The sequence below is a fragment of the Gastrolobium bilobum genome, unplaced genomic scaffold (genome assembly GCF_033153095.1).
Source record: "Gastrolobium bilobum isolate Gb01-03AN ecotype WA unplaced genomic scaffold, APGP_CSIRO_Gbil_v1 utg19502, whole genome shotgun sequence".
Classification (NCBI taxonomy): domain Eukaryota; kingdom Viridiplantae; phylum Streptophyta; class Magnoliopsida; order Fabales; family Fabaceae; genus Gastrolobium; species Gastrolobium bilobum.
The window spans coordinates 56,489-73,822 of record NW_026896796.1 but is presented as its reverse complement, the minus strand read 5'-3'; the positions used below and the strand labels follow the sequence as shown (position 1 = coordinate 73,822).

General features: G+C 35.4%; 1 protein-coding gene across 3 annotated transcripts; it reads right to left on the bottom strand.

Moving 5' to 3' along the window:
- Positions 1-103: 103 nt before the first annotated feature.
- LOC133302043 (LEAF RUST 10 DISEASE-RESISTANCE LOCUS RECEPTOR-LIKE PROTEIN KINASE-like 1.2) lies at positions 104-15,361 on the bottom strand. Of its 3 annotated transcripts, XR_009750282.1 has the most exons (5): positions 14,593-15,361; positions 3,880-3,927; positions 3,327-3,587; positions 2,176-3,234; positions 104-1,478 (listed from the first exon to the last, which is right to left on the bottom strand). XR_009750282.1 is itself a non-coding variant. In XM_061501765.1 (4 exons), the coding sequence occupies exons 1-4, from the start codon at positions 15,359-15,361 to the stop codon at positions 2,252-2,254; spliced, it is 2,061 nt and encodes a 686-aa protein (XP_061357749.1). In that variant the 3' UTR covers positions 1,745-2,251. The 3 variants fall into 3 exon arrangements, 2 of the variants coding, with proteins under 2 accessions (XP_061357749.1, XP_061357750.1); XM_061501765.1 differs by lacking the exon at positions 104-1,478 and having other exon boundaries at positions 1,745-3,234; XM_061501766.1 differs by lacking the exons at positions 104-1,478; positions 14,593-15,361 and adding an exon at positions 4,360-5,601 and having other exon boundaries at positions 1,745-3,234.
- Positions 15,362-17,334: the final 1,973 nt, after the last annotated feature.

The window sequence follows — 17,334 nt, the reverse complement described above, 5'->3', positions numbered from 1 at the left end:
TATTTAAATAATTTTAATTAATTAAAATATTATTTTATATATTTTTTAATTCTTGATAAGTATTGAAGACTTAATAGGCTTTAACACGTTAATTTTTTTTGGAAATACAATGAAAACTAAAGCAACATCAAAAAAAGCCCTATACTGGGCACAATCTTGGGAGACTAACTCCCCTCAAGTCATTACGAAGCAATTCCAAACAAGTCGTTGGAGGGACATCCAGCACAATCAGCTGTCCATCCTGATGAGGTGCATGAGTAGCAAGCCAATCAGCAACAAAATTGTCTTCTCTATAAGTATGACTAAGCTGAATAATCCAGTCTCTTTGAAGCATACTACGAGCTCGGATGATTAAAGCAGAAAGAGGATGACTTATGTCACACCCTTTTCTTATAAATTCCAAAGCCACCTTGGAGTCACCCTCCACAAAGACTCTCCTAAATCCCTTATGTCAAGCCAGATCCATACCTGTCAAGAACCCCCAAATTTCCGCTGAAGTAGAAGTACCACTCCCAAGGAATTTTGTAAAACCAGTTAACCAGTTCCCAGCAGCATCCCTTATGACTCCACCACATGCAGTCATTTGCCCACTGTCTATACTGGAACCATCCACATTAAGTTTAACATAACCCTCAGAGGGAAAATTCCAGTGAATAAGACGTTCCTCTCTTCTAAGCTCCTGATGACCAATCTTAATAAGGGTTTCATTAGCCAATTGAATATTACCACTAGTATAGGTAATGCGCCTAATGAGACCATACTTCGAGGTGATAGTTTGATCAAAGATCGCCTTATTTCTTTCCCCCCACAAACACCAAGCTATCACCCCAAAATACAAAGGCCAAGTTCGATCAGTTTGAAACGGACCTTTTAATCCTAGATTTGTCTGAATCCATAGGTGAAGATCCATGGAGAAAAAGTCACTACGGATATCAGAAGGAACCCAATGCTCCCATAATTCCCTGGCACCAGGACAATCTCTAATGGCATGTAAACTATCCTCAAGATTATAATGACATCTCAGACACCCTGCATCTGTAGCCATGTGACGATGCACTCTATGAACATTAGTTAAAAGAGAACCTATGTAGAGAAGCCATAAGAATTGTCTAATACGTTCAGGACCAGGCCAAGCCCAAATTACCTTCCAAATCCTATCCTGATGATAATGCGAGGTACCCATGAGATAGTTATAAGCTGATTTCACTGAAAAAACCCCATCTTGGCTACCTGCCCAAATAACACGGTCCGGAGAAGGATCCACTGTAGGAGGGAGCACACTACGAATCTTGTCTAATACTGAAGTAGGAAGAAGGTGCTGAAATAAAGGCCAGTCCCAATTACCATAACAAGTTACAAATTGAGACGTAGACCAATGAGTCATAATAGGAGGAATAGGTTGAACGGCCAGAGAAACAAGTTGAGGACATCCTGGCACCCACGAATCCATCCAAAAAGACGTATGAACCCCATCCTGGCTTTAACACGTTAATAAGTTTAAGTCAAACATTTTGATTTTTAAATATAAATTAGGTCAAATTTGTAATTTAACCAGGTTTACCTCAAAACATTTTACATAAACTTTGTTTATTTAAATCAAAATCTAGCTCGCCCGGTCAATCTATACCCCATTAAAAGTTTAAAAACCTTTGGAAACCATTATCTAATTGGCTTTTTATCTCTATTCTCCTAACATAATGAAGAAAGGGGGCAAAAGAAATCCAAATCATGTTTACGGGGAAACTGTCAGAAAAAAAAAAATAGTAGGATAGAATACGAAAAATGGTTTGGTTGAGCACCAAAGATATGAATACAAATAATGCGCAAAAGCATGACCCTAAATCTATAAAGCTCCATTAACACAAGGCCACGACTATGTGAAGGTTTCCCTTCTTGTATCGTTCTAAGGATATGACTAAAAAATGTTAGCTGTTCTCATATATCTGTTTATACAAATTTCTTAAAAAATCCAGTGACATGCAGATAGTTAATAGAATGCATAGCAAACATTGTGCCTAAGACTTTTTTCTTTTCTTTTCTTTTCTTTTTTGTGGTATTTTCGTACTGGTTTTTCTCATATAATCTGTGCTTGACTACGCTATGCCGTATGTATAATATAATCATCCTAGTAATAACCACACAAATGAATGAGACGTTAATGATATTTTGACTCACTTTTTCAACTAACAATGAGTGCTGAAAGTTGATATGGTAAAAATGGATTATCAACAATTGATAATAAGCTAAGTGATTAACCACTGACATTAGGCGTGGTACGTTCACTTTCCCATTTATCTGTGACAGTGTTCGGTGAAGTCGGCAGCTTCATATTTTTCAATAATCCAACTTCATCAGAGTCAGGTGAAGCTAGTAATGGTGGATGCACGTTACTGTGAGAAACTCCAACACCATGAACATCTGCCTCCTCTTGAAGCGCCACCTCATCTTTCCCACTCTCAATTCTACACAATTCATCCAACACTTCTTGCATGGAAGGTCTCAATTCCTTGTCCCTTTGCAAACATTGAAAAGCCAATTCTGCCACTGAAACCATCATCCTCTTAACATCTTGATCTGAATCAAAACCAATAGAAGGATCTACCAGCTCACCAATTGCACTTTCTTGAATCTTCTTTACGGCTAGATTTGACAAGTTAATCTCATCCTTACTCCTGTTTATATCAACAGCAGGCTTAGATGATATAAGCTCAATGAGCACAACACCAAAACTGTATACATCACTCTTGTTAGTAAGCTGGTAACATTGATGATATTCCGGATCAACATAACCTGGAGTCCCTTGTGGAGCCGTGGAGACATGGGTGACATCATCTGGGAATAGTCTTGAGAGTCCAAAATCTGCAACTTTAACACAAAAACTGCTGTCAAGGAGTATGTTGCTGGTTTTCACATCACGGTGAATGATACCCGAAGCATGGAGATAGGCCAACGCACTAGCAGTTTCTATGGCAATTTTAATTCGCAAAGACCCCGGTAGTAAGCCAGACTTGGCTAATCCACCATGGAGATGGCAAGCAACGGTACCGTTTGAAATATATTCATACACAAGCAGTAGTTCACGGCTGTGACGTGAAGTGCAGCCATAGAGGGACACAAGATTTTTATGACGCAAACGTGTGAGGATCTCAACTTCATTTATGAACTGTTGTACTCTCCTGTAGTTGTGCTCATATAAGCGTTTGACAGCTACTTCCCGTCCATCTGGGAGTTTCCCTGAGTTTTAAAGATCAAAGTATAAGTTACACAACAAGATGGAAGAGTATATTTAGTATGTCAATTAATAGGGCAGTTTTTAGGAAGCCTACCATAGTAAACAGTACCAAAGCCTCCATCTCCAAGTTCTCTAGTATGGTCGAAATTGTTTGTTGCTTCTTTAAGCTTCTCGTAGGAGAAGAGTGGAACTCCAAAGTATACACTACCACTTTCTGAGCGTGGATTTAAGGAGGAATCAGAATAAGAATTTCCTGATTGTAAGTGTCCACCTGAGGTAGCATGTTTTCGTTTGTAGAGTAGAAAAAGCAACAGCAACCCAATTATCAAGATGCCTAGGATTCCAACACCTAAACCTGTTAAGCGGACCCAAAAAAATAAAATCAATTGAAGACTAGTATGAACCATATCAGAGGGAACGAATCCTTCCCCTTTCCTGATAGCGTTGATAGAATTATACAAATACTTAAAAAAATGTTTTCATCCTTTTGGAAGAAAGAATAAAACAATGAGGATGTTAAAAGAAAAGAAATCTGAATTAAGATCCTTTGAATTCAACACGCTGATGAACTTTCATACTCAAGATCAATGAATTTAAAGTCATATGCCGAAAAGGAATAATATCAAGTTATGTAACCGGTACATTACCTATACAAAGTTTGACATTCCTACGCAACCTTTTTGGCTTTGCTGTAGCTGCAATTAGAAGAAACAATTTAGAGCAAATGATACAGATTTGGATTACCAACGATAAAGTTATGCAGATAATAATTCTGAGTGTTGCACAAATAATATTAGACAGTCATCCAATGGAACTCAGCTCTTACCATCCAACGGTAACAGGAAATCAGCTAACAAGTGTAGTAAATACTAAATTCGAAATATTCAAGACAACATGAAAGAAAATAGATTAGGCACATAAATGTCACTTCTCTTTAGCTGTATGATTCTGATTATGTATAAGAGAAGGAACGGGGCTTGGGGCGTTTTACAGAAAAGTAGACAATGTTTCACAAATTTATAAGGAAACATTTAAGAACCTATAATGTGCAAAGCGGGTGAAAACAACTACTATTAGTGCAATGCATCATGTGTGCTTGTGTTTCGAGGGTTTTTGTTGCACTATACCATTGGCACAAAAAAATCTCCCTCCGTTGTCGAGTTGACACTGCCCTCTCTGTAAATGGTGACAATTGGCACATTCATCTGTTAATTTTACTTCAACGTTGATATCTGCGTTTACGAATGTAAATGGGTCATAAGAGTCGGGCACGTCTTTAATTGGAAGCTGGACCTTTGCACATGCTGTCAAAGCATCATTAGCAGTGATTTCTGGCGCGTAGTAGAGATCGTAGTCATGGCACTTTGTATAATTATACATATATGTTGGGGGCCTGACATGGAGGGTTTGGTTGCACCTGAACAGGGTTGCTTTAGTTCCGATACGAAAAGCACCAAAATGGAAGGTGGGAGGAAGCGTACAGTTGTACGTGAAAGCTTCACAATTTCTGGATTGCAGAAGTTGATACAGATACTTGTCTCTAACTTGAAAATTTGTAACAGTAGGACTACGAGGAACCTGTTCAACAACGCGTATAACTTCGAACCATTTCCCTTGATTGACTAATTGGATCTCTTTTGGCTTCATTGGATGATCATCACAATTGTGTATGGCCAATAAGCCACAGTCTTGGCGTTCTGTTGTAGTGAAAGGGAAGCTGATATTGCCAACATATCCACATTGAAATGAAGGAGGGCACTCTCCTTGGTACCCAGCCGCCAAGGGAAGTAGCATTATAAGGTGACAAAACAAAAGGAAGAGAAATTCATAAACTAGAGTCATCCGGAATCCCCCACTTTATGAGGAAAAAGCGAATATGGGATTAGATTCTGTAAAGTAAGCTGAAGTTTGTCTTGCTTGTTTGTACTGTCTTGCCTATTTGTACAGTCTTCTTCTTCTTCCCAATATAACACAAACTTGAAGTTCCTGACACGCCAGTTGAATTGGAAAATGACTATGGAATACTCTTTGAAAAGATTCCCATGGAAGATGGAAGTTGGGGTGGGAAAGCAGGGAAACCAATTGAGAGATACATATCTGCCCTTTAGTGAAGTGAGACCAATTTCATGCTCGATTATTACCCCTATTGAAAGAAACACAAAGACTTGACTTCTTGACTCTTTATAATCTCTTAAACTGCTTCAAAAATACACTTCTCCGCCTTAATCGTATCTTGGTCTTGGAGGCTTGTTAAACCGTCTACTCGACGCAAATCAGAATGAAAACACTAGGAAAACTTGTGTGTCAATGGTAATTAAGATTAAACAAAAAATTTAAAAATTAAAAATTAAAAACTGAAAGTTCCAGAGTCCAGAGACTTTGAAAGAGAAATGGGCCATTGTGGTTGAAAAAATGGAAAGAAAGAGAGAAAAACAGAACACCTAATGACGTTGGAAGTGTTTGGGAACAAGACAAGGTTAAGGAATGGTCAGGTCGTCGTTTTAAGCGGTAAGTGTTCACACTTCACCTTCAATGTGACTAGTCAACGAGTCTAGAGAGAAAAACGCGTCCACAAGGGTGTCTCGTCTTCATTTACCTGTCCCATGTCATAATCACTGGCTTCAAATTTCTGGCCACCCTCCCTCCTATTTCTCCAGTGTCTCAATCACATTTTCTAGCACTCCCAGTGTTTGTGTGTGAAATCGTCAAATTACACGCCTGCGACTTCTACAAGTTCTTCTCTAATTGAAAAAGTATGCTAAATAGAGACAATAATGACTGAGTGGATATGAAAAGTAAAAATAAAAAAAAAGAAGGTGGAAATCAATAATTTCCTCGCTTCTCTCAGCTTTATACGAGGAAAATCTCGGATTTTACAATCAAAGGCGAAGGAAAGGAAATTAACCGCTTTCAAACTTAATGGACATTATTCTGGCGTGTATCCCATGCATTTTATTTGTATTTGACAGGCTTTTGAACATTTATTACAAATTTAGTAATGAATAAATAAATACTTAATAACCCGGTCAATACCCCAATGATACTAAATGATGCTTTTTTTATTTAATAAAAATAATTACTTATCTCTAAAAGTGTCTTCGATGTTGATCCCTAAAAACGAATAACTCTTGCACCAAGATTCAGTGCATCCTATTAATGGGAGCATAACACATTGTAGGAGAGAGAAAAAATTTGGCAGAAAAAAAAAAAAGCTTTAGTTGATATGTAATATTTCAACTAATAGGATTTATTGAATCTTTGGTGCAACAGTAACACCAAAGATTTATTCCCTAAAAACATTTTATTTATCTAATAGATTCAAATCTCAAGGGAAATAACATAACCATGTATCTGACTATATAAAGTTGAATCAACCGTGGTGATTTTATAATTATTTATCTCAATATTTTTATGGATCCTCTCTTGTCACTACTTTTTTTTTGGGGAAAATGTAAATTTGTGTTAACCCAAACGATTTACAAAGGAAACAGGGCATACCTCGCAACAGAAATCAACAAAAAACATGTGTTAGGTGCAAGAGCCTAAAACAGATGCACCAAGAGCATGTGCCTAAAATAGATGCATCAAGTGTGAGTGTCTATAAACAAAAAATTTAATCTTGCATCAAGAGGGGAATTCTAAAAAAATAGCAAATTCCTAGCCATCCATATGCAGTAGACAATGGTGGCTAATGCCAAGCAACACATTTTTCCCAAAAGACTAGAGATTGCCCATCCATGAATGGGGCTGTTAATGGTACCTTGCAGCGAAATTGTGCGCCTTTTGAATGGAAGCCAGTCACGGATGTTACCCCATATGCGAAGAGTAATGGTGCAAGAGAAAAAAAAGATGGTCAATGCTCTTTGCCTCTGTGTTGCAAAGATGACAGAGGGAGCCTTTGTTTAGAAACTCAGCCTTATCAAGGGTGAATAGTTTCTTCTTTGTAGCAAGCCATAAGATGAATGAAACTTTGGGGGGAATATCTGCATTCCACACAATAGGAAACTAGTGTATATGAGGCTTTTTGGTGCGGATGTAATCATAGGCATTGCCAGCAATGAGGTGGTTGTTGTGGACCCAAGAAAGAAGCATCTGTTTTATATCTTCCACATTGCCCTCTCTGTTAACGATCAAATCACGAATGGATGCAATCTTTCTTAGGAGAACCGAATCTGAACCACTACTATGGAAGTCCTAAACAAAGCCACCTTTGAAATAATAGTGGTGCAACCAACGAACCCACAAGGAATCTTTCTTTGAATGGAGGTCCCAAAGGACGCGAGAAAGAAGAGCTTGATTCCAAGATTTGAGACAAAAAAAGGCCCTGGCCTCTTTCTTTTTTAGGGGAACAAACTGCAATCCAAGAAACTAAAGGCTTCTTTTTGCCCAAATCAAATTTGCCCCATAAGAAATTTCTGCAATAGGCATTGATACGATTAAGGACTGAACTTGGCAGAGGAAAAACTCCCATCCAAAAGTTGACAGTACCCTGGATAACGGCTCGGATAAGCTCCAATCTACCTACATAAGAGAGAGTTCTTCTTCTCCAACCCTGAACTAGCCCAGAAATTTGGCAAAGAAGAGAGAGGATCATAGTGGCAAACATTCAACCTGACGACATAAGGGGAACACCTAGGTAGCGGAATGGAAAGGATCTGATACTGAAGCCAGTGAGCTCAATCAAATCTGAGAGGACATTGTTGTCAACACCTGCTGATTAAATGGCAAATTTCTTATTGCTAATGGACAGACCAGAAACATCACAAAAATTCTAAAGCTTCTCAAAGTGGATGTGACAGATAATAAATCACTTCTGGAAAATAACATAATGTCATCAATCAAAGCTAGATGAGACAGGTGCACAGCAACACAAGAAGGATGGAACTTGAAGGTATTGTTGACTTCTAGGATCTTCAAATCTCGAGATAAATATTCCAAGCAGAGAACAAAAAGAAAAGGAGAAGGGGGATCCCCTTGTCTCAAAACCACGCTGCCTTTTGAAGTGGTCATGGATTGAGCCATTCACAACCACACTAAAGGAGGTGGAAGTGACACATTCCATGATCCAGGAGCAAAACTGAGAGGGAAAACCCACGGCTTTAATCATCCACTCAAGAAACTTCCAGGATATAGAATCATAAGCCTTGTGAAGATCAACCTTTAACAAGCACCTAGGCGAAGTCCTCTTACGAGAATATTTTCGGAGCAGCTCTTGGACAAGGAAAATATTATCGAATGTTTCTATTCTTTAGAAAGGTAGATTGGGATTCTCCAACAATCTTTTCTAGAATAGGGGCAATCCGGTTAGCCAAAAGCTTGAAGATGATTTTATACAATATGTTGCAGAAAGCAATTGGTCTAAAGTGTAACACCCCGTTCTAGAACCGGTTTGTTAACATCGCCTTATGATATTAAGCGCAGTTACAATCACATGGTTCAATTAAAATCCGGTTAAATTTTTCTTTTTAAAACATGCCGAACTTAAGATAACCAAGTGCGTGATCATAACCGTATTACGTTGCGGAATAAAAATAACTAAGCTTAACATCATACTCTTATATCCTTAGACCAGAAGTTACTAAATGTCTTCTTCTAATCATTAGCTACGCGTGGCTTCGAACCGCGCCTCGTTTGGAGCACTGTAGCCCAAGTTATGACAATTTGAAGCAACACAAGGGGGTGTTGATCACAGGCCCCGCGCGCTTCAGCGCGCTACCGGGCGCTCAAGCGCGCGTTATCGGGCGCTAAAGCCTCCATCTGGGCGCTTAAGCGCACGGAGGCAGAAAGCATCAGGTCTTTCAGTATAAATGGGCGCTTAAGCGCGCACCGTGGTATCAGAGCAGGGCCTCTCTTCCAGTACGGTGTGGTTCGAGGACGAACCAGGAGGAAGCTGGTGGGCATTTAACATCCCGGGCGCTGACGAGGGCAGGGAGTGATCGCCGGTGCGAAAGGGCATGGTGCGAAAGGGCACAAACAAGGAGCGGCTCCTGGCAGGCTTCTAGAGACGGGGGTACATGAATGAATCGAATCAACACCCGAAAGAGAGGGATTCCAGAGACTGAGCTGGTATGGGACAGTACAGTTGGGAATGGTTTATAAGAATTAATTGGTATTACCTATACTAACAAGATGCATCTACTTTTCGGTAGCCCGGATCGGAAGAACTCCACAGTTAAGCGTGCTTGACTTGGAGCAATTCTGGGATGGGTGACCTCCTGGGAAGTTTTCCCGGGAAGTGTGCGAGTGAGGACAAAGCACGCTGAAAAGTCTCGTGTTAGTGGTGTGGGGACAGTCATTGATCCTTGCAAGTTGCCAGGCGTTACATAAAGTGATTCACCCGAGAGGCATTATCAGAATTGGGAATGAGAGCAAGAAGAAGAGCATGGTTTACTTGCCTAAGAAGCTTACCCGATGAAAAGAATTTATTGACAGCTTCAAAAAATATCATCCCCAATGATGTTCTAAGTCTTTTTGAAAAAGAGAGCACTAAAATCATCAGGGCCTGGAGATTTATTGTTGTCCATTCCAGCAATAATATTCCAAACTTCCTGCTTAGAAATTGGGCCCAAGAGAGACTCGAAGTAATCAGGATCTACCTTGGGACCAGAGTCGCAAACACCATGGGATGCATCAGTAACCATTAGATTTCTGAATGGTCATGTTATATGATTATAAGTCTCTCACGTGACATGGTCATATTAACTATTACTATTAATCCACCCCTTTATATGATTATGATTCTCTCACATGACATAGTCATGTTAATTAACACATGAGAAGATCCACTCCCAACCTCAAGTGTTTCTGCACGCGACGGTTAAGTATCATCTCCCCACACCCATGTTCTCATAAGAAACACGTTACTTTCTATACGTCCAAACATCTGCAATCAGACGGGGAAAGGGAGTATAGGGATAGTGCAAATAAATGCTTTAACTTTGGACCTAAATTCTAAGCAGGCTTCCTTTCTGAAAATTAAAATATTGATCATCGATTTCTTTCGACTATGATCTTTCTCCTGATATTTTTTATAGTCAACATAGAGTAATTACATTAAAAGTCGTTTGAAACGCTAAAAACACCAACACGCAAACTGCAAACAATCAAAGCAAAATAAACATAAATATCCCTAAACTTTTAGGTTTAGCTTAGATAGTAAAATACTTAATTAGTTAAGGATTTTACTAACAAGTGTCCTAACAGCAATGATTAAGGAATTAATAACAGTCAGTATTAAATAAAAAGAATAAATTTTGATACATTGAAAACTCTAAAAAGTTCTATTATTATTTTATTTTTTTTGGTAAAAAAAGTTCTCTTATTTTATTTTTAAATAATTAGGAAAATTCAATAAGAAATATTAAATGATTTTTAACCAGTGTCTTTAAGAAACTTGTTAGCAAAACTTAATAATTGATAGTAATTGTTAATTAAAAATTTAACAGTTTAGATTTTTATAAAGTACAAGAACTCGTGGATAATAAATTATGTATTTTATTTTTTTGTTAGATTTTGATAAAATATAATCACATAACTAGCCATCAATCAAAGACATTTAGATTCTGATTTAGATTGGAAGAACCTGTGAAAACTTCCTCTTTTTTCCATATTAAATCTTTTTATGTCGATAATAAAAGTGGACAATAAAAACTTTTACTCCAACATAAGACTTCATAAACTTAACACCACCAATAAATCTTACTGAATATTATATTCATAAAGAGTAAACAATTAAATTAGTCCTCCAAACACACATGGATATTAAGTTGGCTCTCCAAAAGTTTTAAATATTAATTTAAATTTTTTAATATTTAAAATGAATATCAATTTAAACTCCTAATATATCTTTTCACATTAATTTTAGTCTTTAAATTGATGTTTAATTTAAATGACCAAATAATGTTTAAAATCTTTGAAATATGAATTTGTCATCCATGTACTTTTAGAAAACCATTTTTAATGTTTACTTATTCACAAATAAAATTATTAATGGAAATCTGTACCCAAAAAATGATAATAGAAATCACATCTTTGGCGATTTCCCTTTAAATATTAGATTTTCATATGATATTTATGAATAAACACTAAGATCGTGAATTTATAGGAAACTAAGAGGGAGAGTTCAAAATATCTTCTTGAGAGAGAGCTCATTTTTTTAATTTTGATTATAACCTTAATTAGATCCTTGCCCTATACGAAATATGCACTACTATTTTTTTTTAAAAAATCTGACGCATACACTGCTAATGCACTATTGTCACACGAAATACATTATGTATTTGATTTTGGATGGCTTTTAAAAAAAGTATGTATTATATTTTCAAAAATCAGAGCTATTTCTTACAATTGGATTAATATCCAAAATTACTTTTAAGTAAAAAGCAATATTTTTTATTTTTTAAATAGTCTTAAATTTTTGGCTTCCCAAAAAAAATAAACTTTTTAACTTTTTTGCGGACTTTTGGTTTTATCAAAAGCTACGTCCAAATGCACACATAAAATAAAAAATACTTTATTTTGAATTTAATAAATTCCTTGAAAAGGACAAAAAGTCAATCCAAACATGTCCCAAGTACAAATATATTTTTCATGGAAATTCAACAGTTGAATTATGTAATATTTATTATTAGTTAATACCAAAAAAAAATCTATTATTAGTTTTTTCAAAAATGGAAAAAATTGATTATGGATTAGTCCAAGGTTGACTACTTCAAACTTTCGATGATTTCCGATAGTATATGATTCAAAAAATAATATTTATCTGTGATTAAATTTTCTGTTTAATTATATTTGGAGAATTGTTATTACAGTATCGACATATTGTTAGGTTAGGGCCAATAGATCCTAATTTCTTTTTTGTTTGTTTTTGTGTTGATTGTGTGGGGGTTTTTAAAAATTGGGTTCATTATATTCGAGGAGATACAAAATGTTATCGTCTTCAAATTCTTAAAAGCAATTATTTTAAATAATTCATGTTTTTAAAGGGATAACAGCCTGAATATTGTAAACAATCATTTTTCTAAAATGTTAAAATATATTTTTCTGAATTCCAATAATAGTCACGTCAACATCGAAGGCTTCCTACGAAAATCGTTGCTGGTCAAAAATAATAAAATATATGTGCATTAAAACATGTAATAAAGAACCTAGAGAGGATATATGAAAATTGAATACCACACTAAAATATTGATAATGTAACAATCATGGATTTCAAAACAGAAAATAGAACTAGATGTTTGAAATATTCAAACTCTGGTTCTTAATCAACGACTTGCAATAATACAAGTGCGAGTTATTTATTTCAATACCGTAAATCTATGACACTAAAATTAATTTAAAAATATAGTAGTACTAGTTTTGATTAACAAGATTATTGTAATTAATAAAAAAAGTTAAAAATCTGCAATACTACAAGTTTTCTAATGTTAAATTATTTAACCCAAAAATTTTAATGATTAGGTGGAGATCAATTAATAATTTTATATTATATTTTCTTAACATGTTCCCTTGCACAAAAGTCTATTTATTAGACTTGGAGGATAGATAATGTACATATTTCAAACTTCACAATATTAATTAAGTGAAGGTCAAATAATGGTTTATATTATATTTCACTTACCCTAACCCTTTAATAAAATAATTACTTTCTACAAATATACTGGCATTTACTCCCACTCTATCTTTTGTTGTAAAGAACCTTGAGGTCACCACCCCAAAAGCTAGCTCAAGGGGTGGGAGTGCCCAAGGCCATATTAGTTGTCCATCCAATCAATGTGGGACTATATATCTCAACACGCCCCCTCACGCAAGAGCCCTTTAGGCTAGAAGCGTGAAAATTGCACAGGCCCATTTTTGGTTTACCTTTCTGTGCTTTTTTTATTTTATTTTATTTCCACTTTTTAAAGCGGGGGACGGTGAGGCTTTGATACCATGTTAAGAACCTTGAGGTCACCACCCCAAAAGCTAGCTCAAGGGGTGAGAGTGCCCAAGGCCTTATAAAGGCCATATTAGTTGCACAGCCCATCCAATCAATGTGGAACTATATATCTCAACACGCCCCCTCACGCAAGAGCCCTTTAGGCTAGAAGCGTGAAAATTGCACAGGCCCATTTTTGGTTTACCTTTCTGTGCTTTTTTTATTTTATTTTATTTCCACTTTTTAAAGCGGGGGACGGTGAGGCTTTGATACCATGTTAAGAACCTTGAGGTCACCACCCCAAAAGCTAGCTCAAGGGGTGAGAGTGCCCAAGGCCTTATAAAGGCCATATTAGTTGCACAGCCCATCCAATCAATGTGGGACTATATATCTCAACACGCCCCCTCACGCAATAGCCCTTTAGGCTAGAAGGGTGAAAATTGCACAGGCCCATTTTTGGTTTACCTTTTTGTGCTTTTTTATTTTATTTTATTTTCACTTTTTAAAACGGGGGACGGTGAGGCTTTGATACCATGTTAAGAACCTTGAGGTCACCACCCCAAAAGCTAGTTCAAGGAGTGAGAGTGCCCAAGGCCTTATAAAGATCATATTAATTGTCTATGCAATCAATGTGAGACTATATATCTCAACATTTGTCAACAAGGAATTTAAATCTGGGTCTTACTATCCTTGGAGCAAGTGTGTGCTGTGTATCCTTACATGATAGCTAATTTTTTACAGTGGATGGGATAAAGGGAATCGAACACAGGTAAACCCATCAACCAATCATGCTGTTTGTGTATGTATTTCTTTCTTTTGCCTTATTTCGTTCTTAAACTTATGTTCATCACAATCATTAATTAGAAAAAGTTTCCAAACTTAGTGTAATAATACATAAGCATAATTATGCTTAGTGAAATAACAGAACTGTGATATTGAGTTTTTTGTTGAGTAAATGTGACATTGAAATACCGTATAGTCTCTATTCAACCTTTTTTCGTACATTGGAAAGCTAGAAACATAGCCATGAATAAATAAAGCACCTAGAATATCAGCTAGATAGTTTTAAATTAATTCTTCTAACATCTTTATATGTTATTATAAATTAATGCTTCTAACACAGCCGTTGCAATTATAAAGTTTGAGTAACCAATTGCTTGTTCCATATGATTTTAATAACAACTAATTAGAAACCACTTAAATTTAGAGATAATCACGCATACAGCTCTGCACAGTTGTAATAACATTAGTTTTGTAACACTATTGTTTTATGGATGTTAAAGAGGGTTATAATTAAAGCAAGTAAACCATGAATGATGGTGGTGGGTGAAATCAAATGGGTTCTGTAGTCTCTTATCTATGAATCTCTATTCATCATAAACTTGAAAACTGAAAAAAGTTGTAAAATGGTACAGAGCCATCGCAAGAGAGAAGAGAGGCTAACCTGGACCACAATCGGAAGCATGAACTCTGTCAGTGCAGTAGCACCTGAAAGTGTATATATCAGAATCAAAGCCGCACCTCCCTCCAGTGCTTCTGCACAAGCTGCAATCACTGGCCGTCCAATTCAACCAGAACCCTTTTCTCAGCGCCTCTTCAATCCCTCCATACCCATCTTCCACTATCGCATCCACCACCTCACCCTTGCAATTTTCTGATGCAAAGCTTAGATTTTTATCATCCTTATACAATGCCACAACCGAACTCGTTTCGTTTTCTGCAGAACAACCGATTCTGTGCTCTTGCAGCCCTGTGGGCAGCGATTGTAAGTCACAGCCGAAGAACAATATCATGTCCTTTTGGTTCGGAGCAAGATGGAACACGTTATTGGCAAGTGTGAGGTTCTGGGTGGGAGGAAGACAACCTTTGGTGGTGTTTGATGTTGAAATTGAAAATACAGCATTGGACACTCGTAGTGACCGATTGTCGTAGAATATTTGATCGATGATGTATTGGGTATTAGACAGATTGAGGATTGGAAAACCATTTTTGGCACAAGAGAGACCGAAACCTGGGTACCCACAAAAGGGTTCTTGTATTCCTAGGATGTAGAACGGGTAGCTTATAGTTAGGTTGTTGCCGCAGGTTTTGGGTTGACATGTTTCGAACTTAGGATCCGGAGAACACGAGGTGGTTCTGATTTGGATATAGAAGAGGAAGATGTATGAATGAATCAGGGGCTTGAGGACAAAGAAGAGGAACTTTTTGTTCATTTTTGTAGATTTGTCTGAAAGCATTGGAAAGGGAGAAGAGAATTATACCAAAAAATTGTCAACTGTGATGTGAGGATATGGCTTTTTGTGACATCTTTGAGTAGAAAGGAGTTGTCCAGATGTCTTGTCTCTGCCTCATATTTTTGAATTAATCTCCAAAAGGCCCCAAATATTAAGTAAATGGGACCTCCTATAGGCGGCTAATTGACCCGTGAGTCAAAGAGAAATAGAATAAAATTACTGCTTTAAAGTCGCGAAAAACATATTTTACCATATTTGGGGTTAGAATGACACGTGACGGATTGAGAAAGAGGTGCAAAACGTGATTAAGGATAGATTTTTTCATTTTTTTTTTTTTCAGAAAAATTTTATATTTATAAATTTTTTGTTTATAAATTACATTATACCTTTTATATCTAATTGATAAGATATTTTTTAGAATAATTTTACCGATAAAATATAGAGAAAGGTTATAATTACTACCTTTTTTTCTTACTACTTGTTAGTACCAAATCTTAACCGTTGATTTCCGTCAATCTAACGGTTATAATTTATTGGGTCACACACCTATTAATTAATTATTAATTCTAATAAATTATAACTGTTAAATTGACGAAAATCAACGGTTAAGATTTGTAGTAACAAGTACTAAGAAAAGAAGGTAGTAACTATAACCTCTCTCTAAAATATAATGTAGTTTGTAAGTTTGTAAACAAAATAATTTATCAATATAATTCTTCTCTTTCTTTTATCATTCTTTCATGTGAAAGATTGAATCATTTATTCATAAGTTAAAAATCATGATTTTAATGAAAAAAATGAAAAAGTTAAATTATAAATCACAATTTGAAGGCTGATTTTGTGTTTGCTTAAAAAAATATTACTTTATTTTAAAAAAAATTATATATCAATATATTCATATTTAAGAGTATTGTATTCACATGTATTAAAAAAAAGAGTATTGTATTCAGATAAATAAATTTTTTATTCAAATATCTGATAAGGAAACACGTTTTAAAAATCTCATTTACTTCAAATAAAGCCTTATACCACATTGAGAAAAAGGCATTAAACAAAATATATATATATATATCAATTAATATTTATTACATATAAAAGAAGTGTTAAAATGAAACAAACCCGACTGACTAGCCAAAATGATTTAACAAAATATGTGAATTGGGTAGACAAAATTGAAATAAAAAATAACTTTAACCCAACTCAACTCAGCTAATAGATCAATTTATAACTTCAAAACGATCATAATTAATTATTATGAATATTATTTTTTAAGTTCTCTGAAATACTATTTTAAAATAAACATTTATTAGTTTCAAGTAACAATTAATTTTAAATAATTTAATACAATTTAATTTTAATTTTAATACAATTTAATTAAATATATCATTTTAAATTAATATTTTTAAACTTTAATTATATAAATAAATTGAAAATACAAACCAATGAGTTAATCGAATAAGCAAATATAAAGTCTGATTAGGATTAGTCATTTATTAATTCAAATATTCTTTACCCTTAGTCCAAATGAACACAACTGGCCCATATCGCCATTTAGGGAGCGTTTGGTACAGGAGAAATTTTTATTTGTCCGAGAATCTCAATTTTCAAAAATATGATTTTTACATTCAGTTTACGATAATATTCAAAAATTTAAAATTTAGAAAAATTCAGTTTCCCAGGAATCCGGCCAAATGCCGCGTACCAAATACCCCCTTAGTATTTGTAATTGAAGTTTCAGGATTAGTGGCCCAAAGAAGATAAAGGACTAAAACAAGTAGATGTTTTACTTCTTTTTTAAGATGGGTTTTGACTTTTGAGATTAAAAAAATCATTTTACAATATAAAGAAGCTGTTCAAAAATCAATAAACATTTTTTAAATATTAAATACAAACGTAAAATGGATTTTTTTTATTTTTTTTTGATAACATCGTAAAATGGATTTTACTTTACT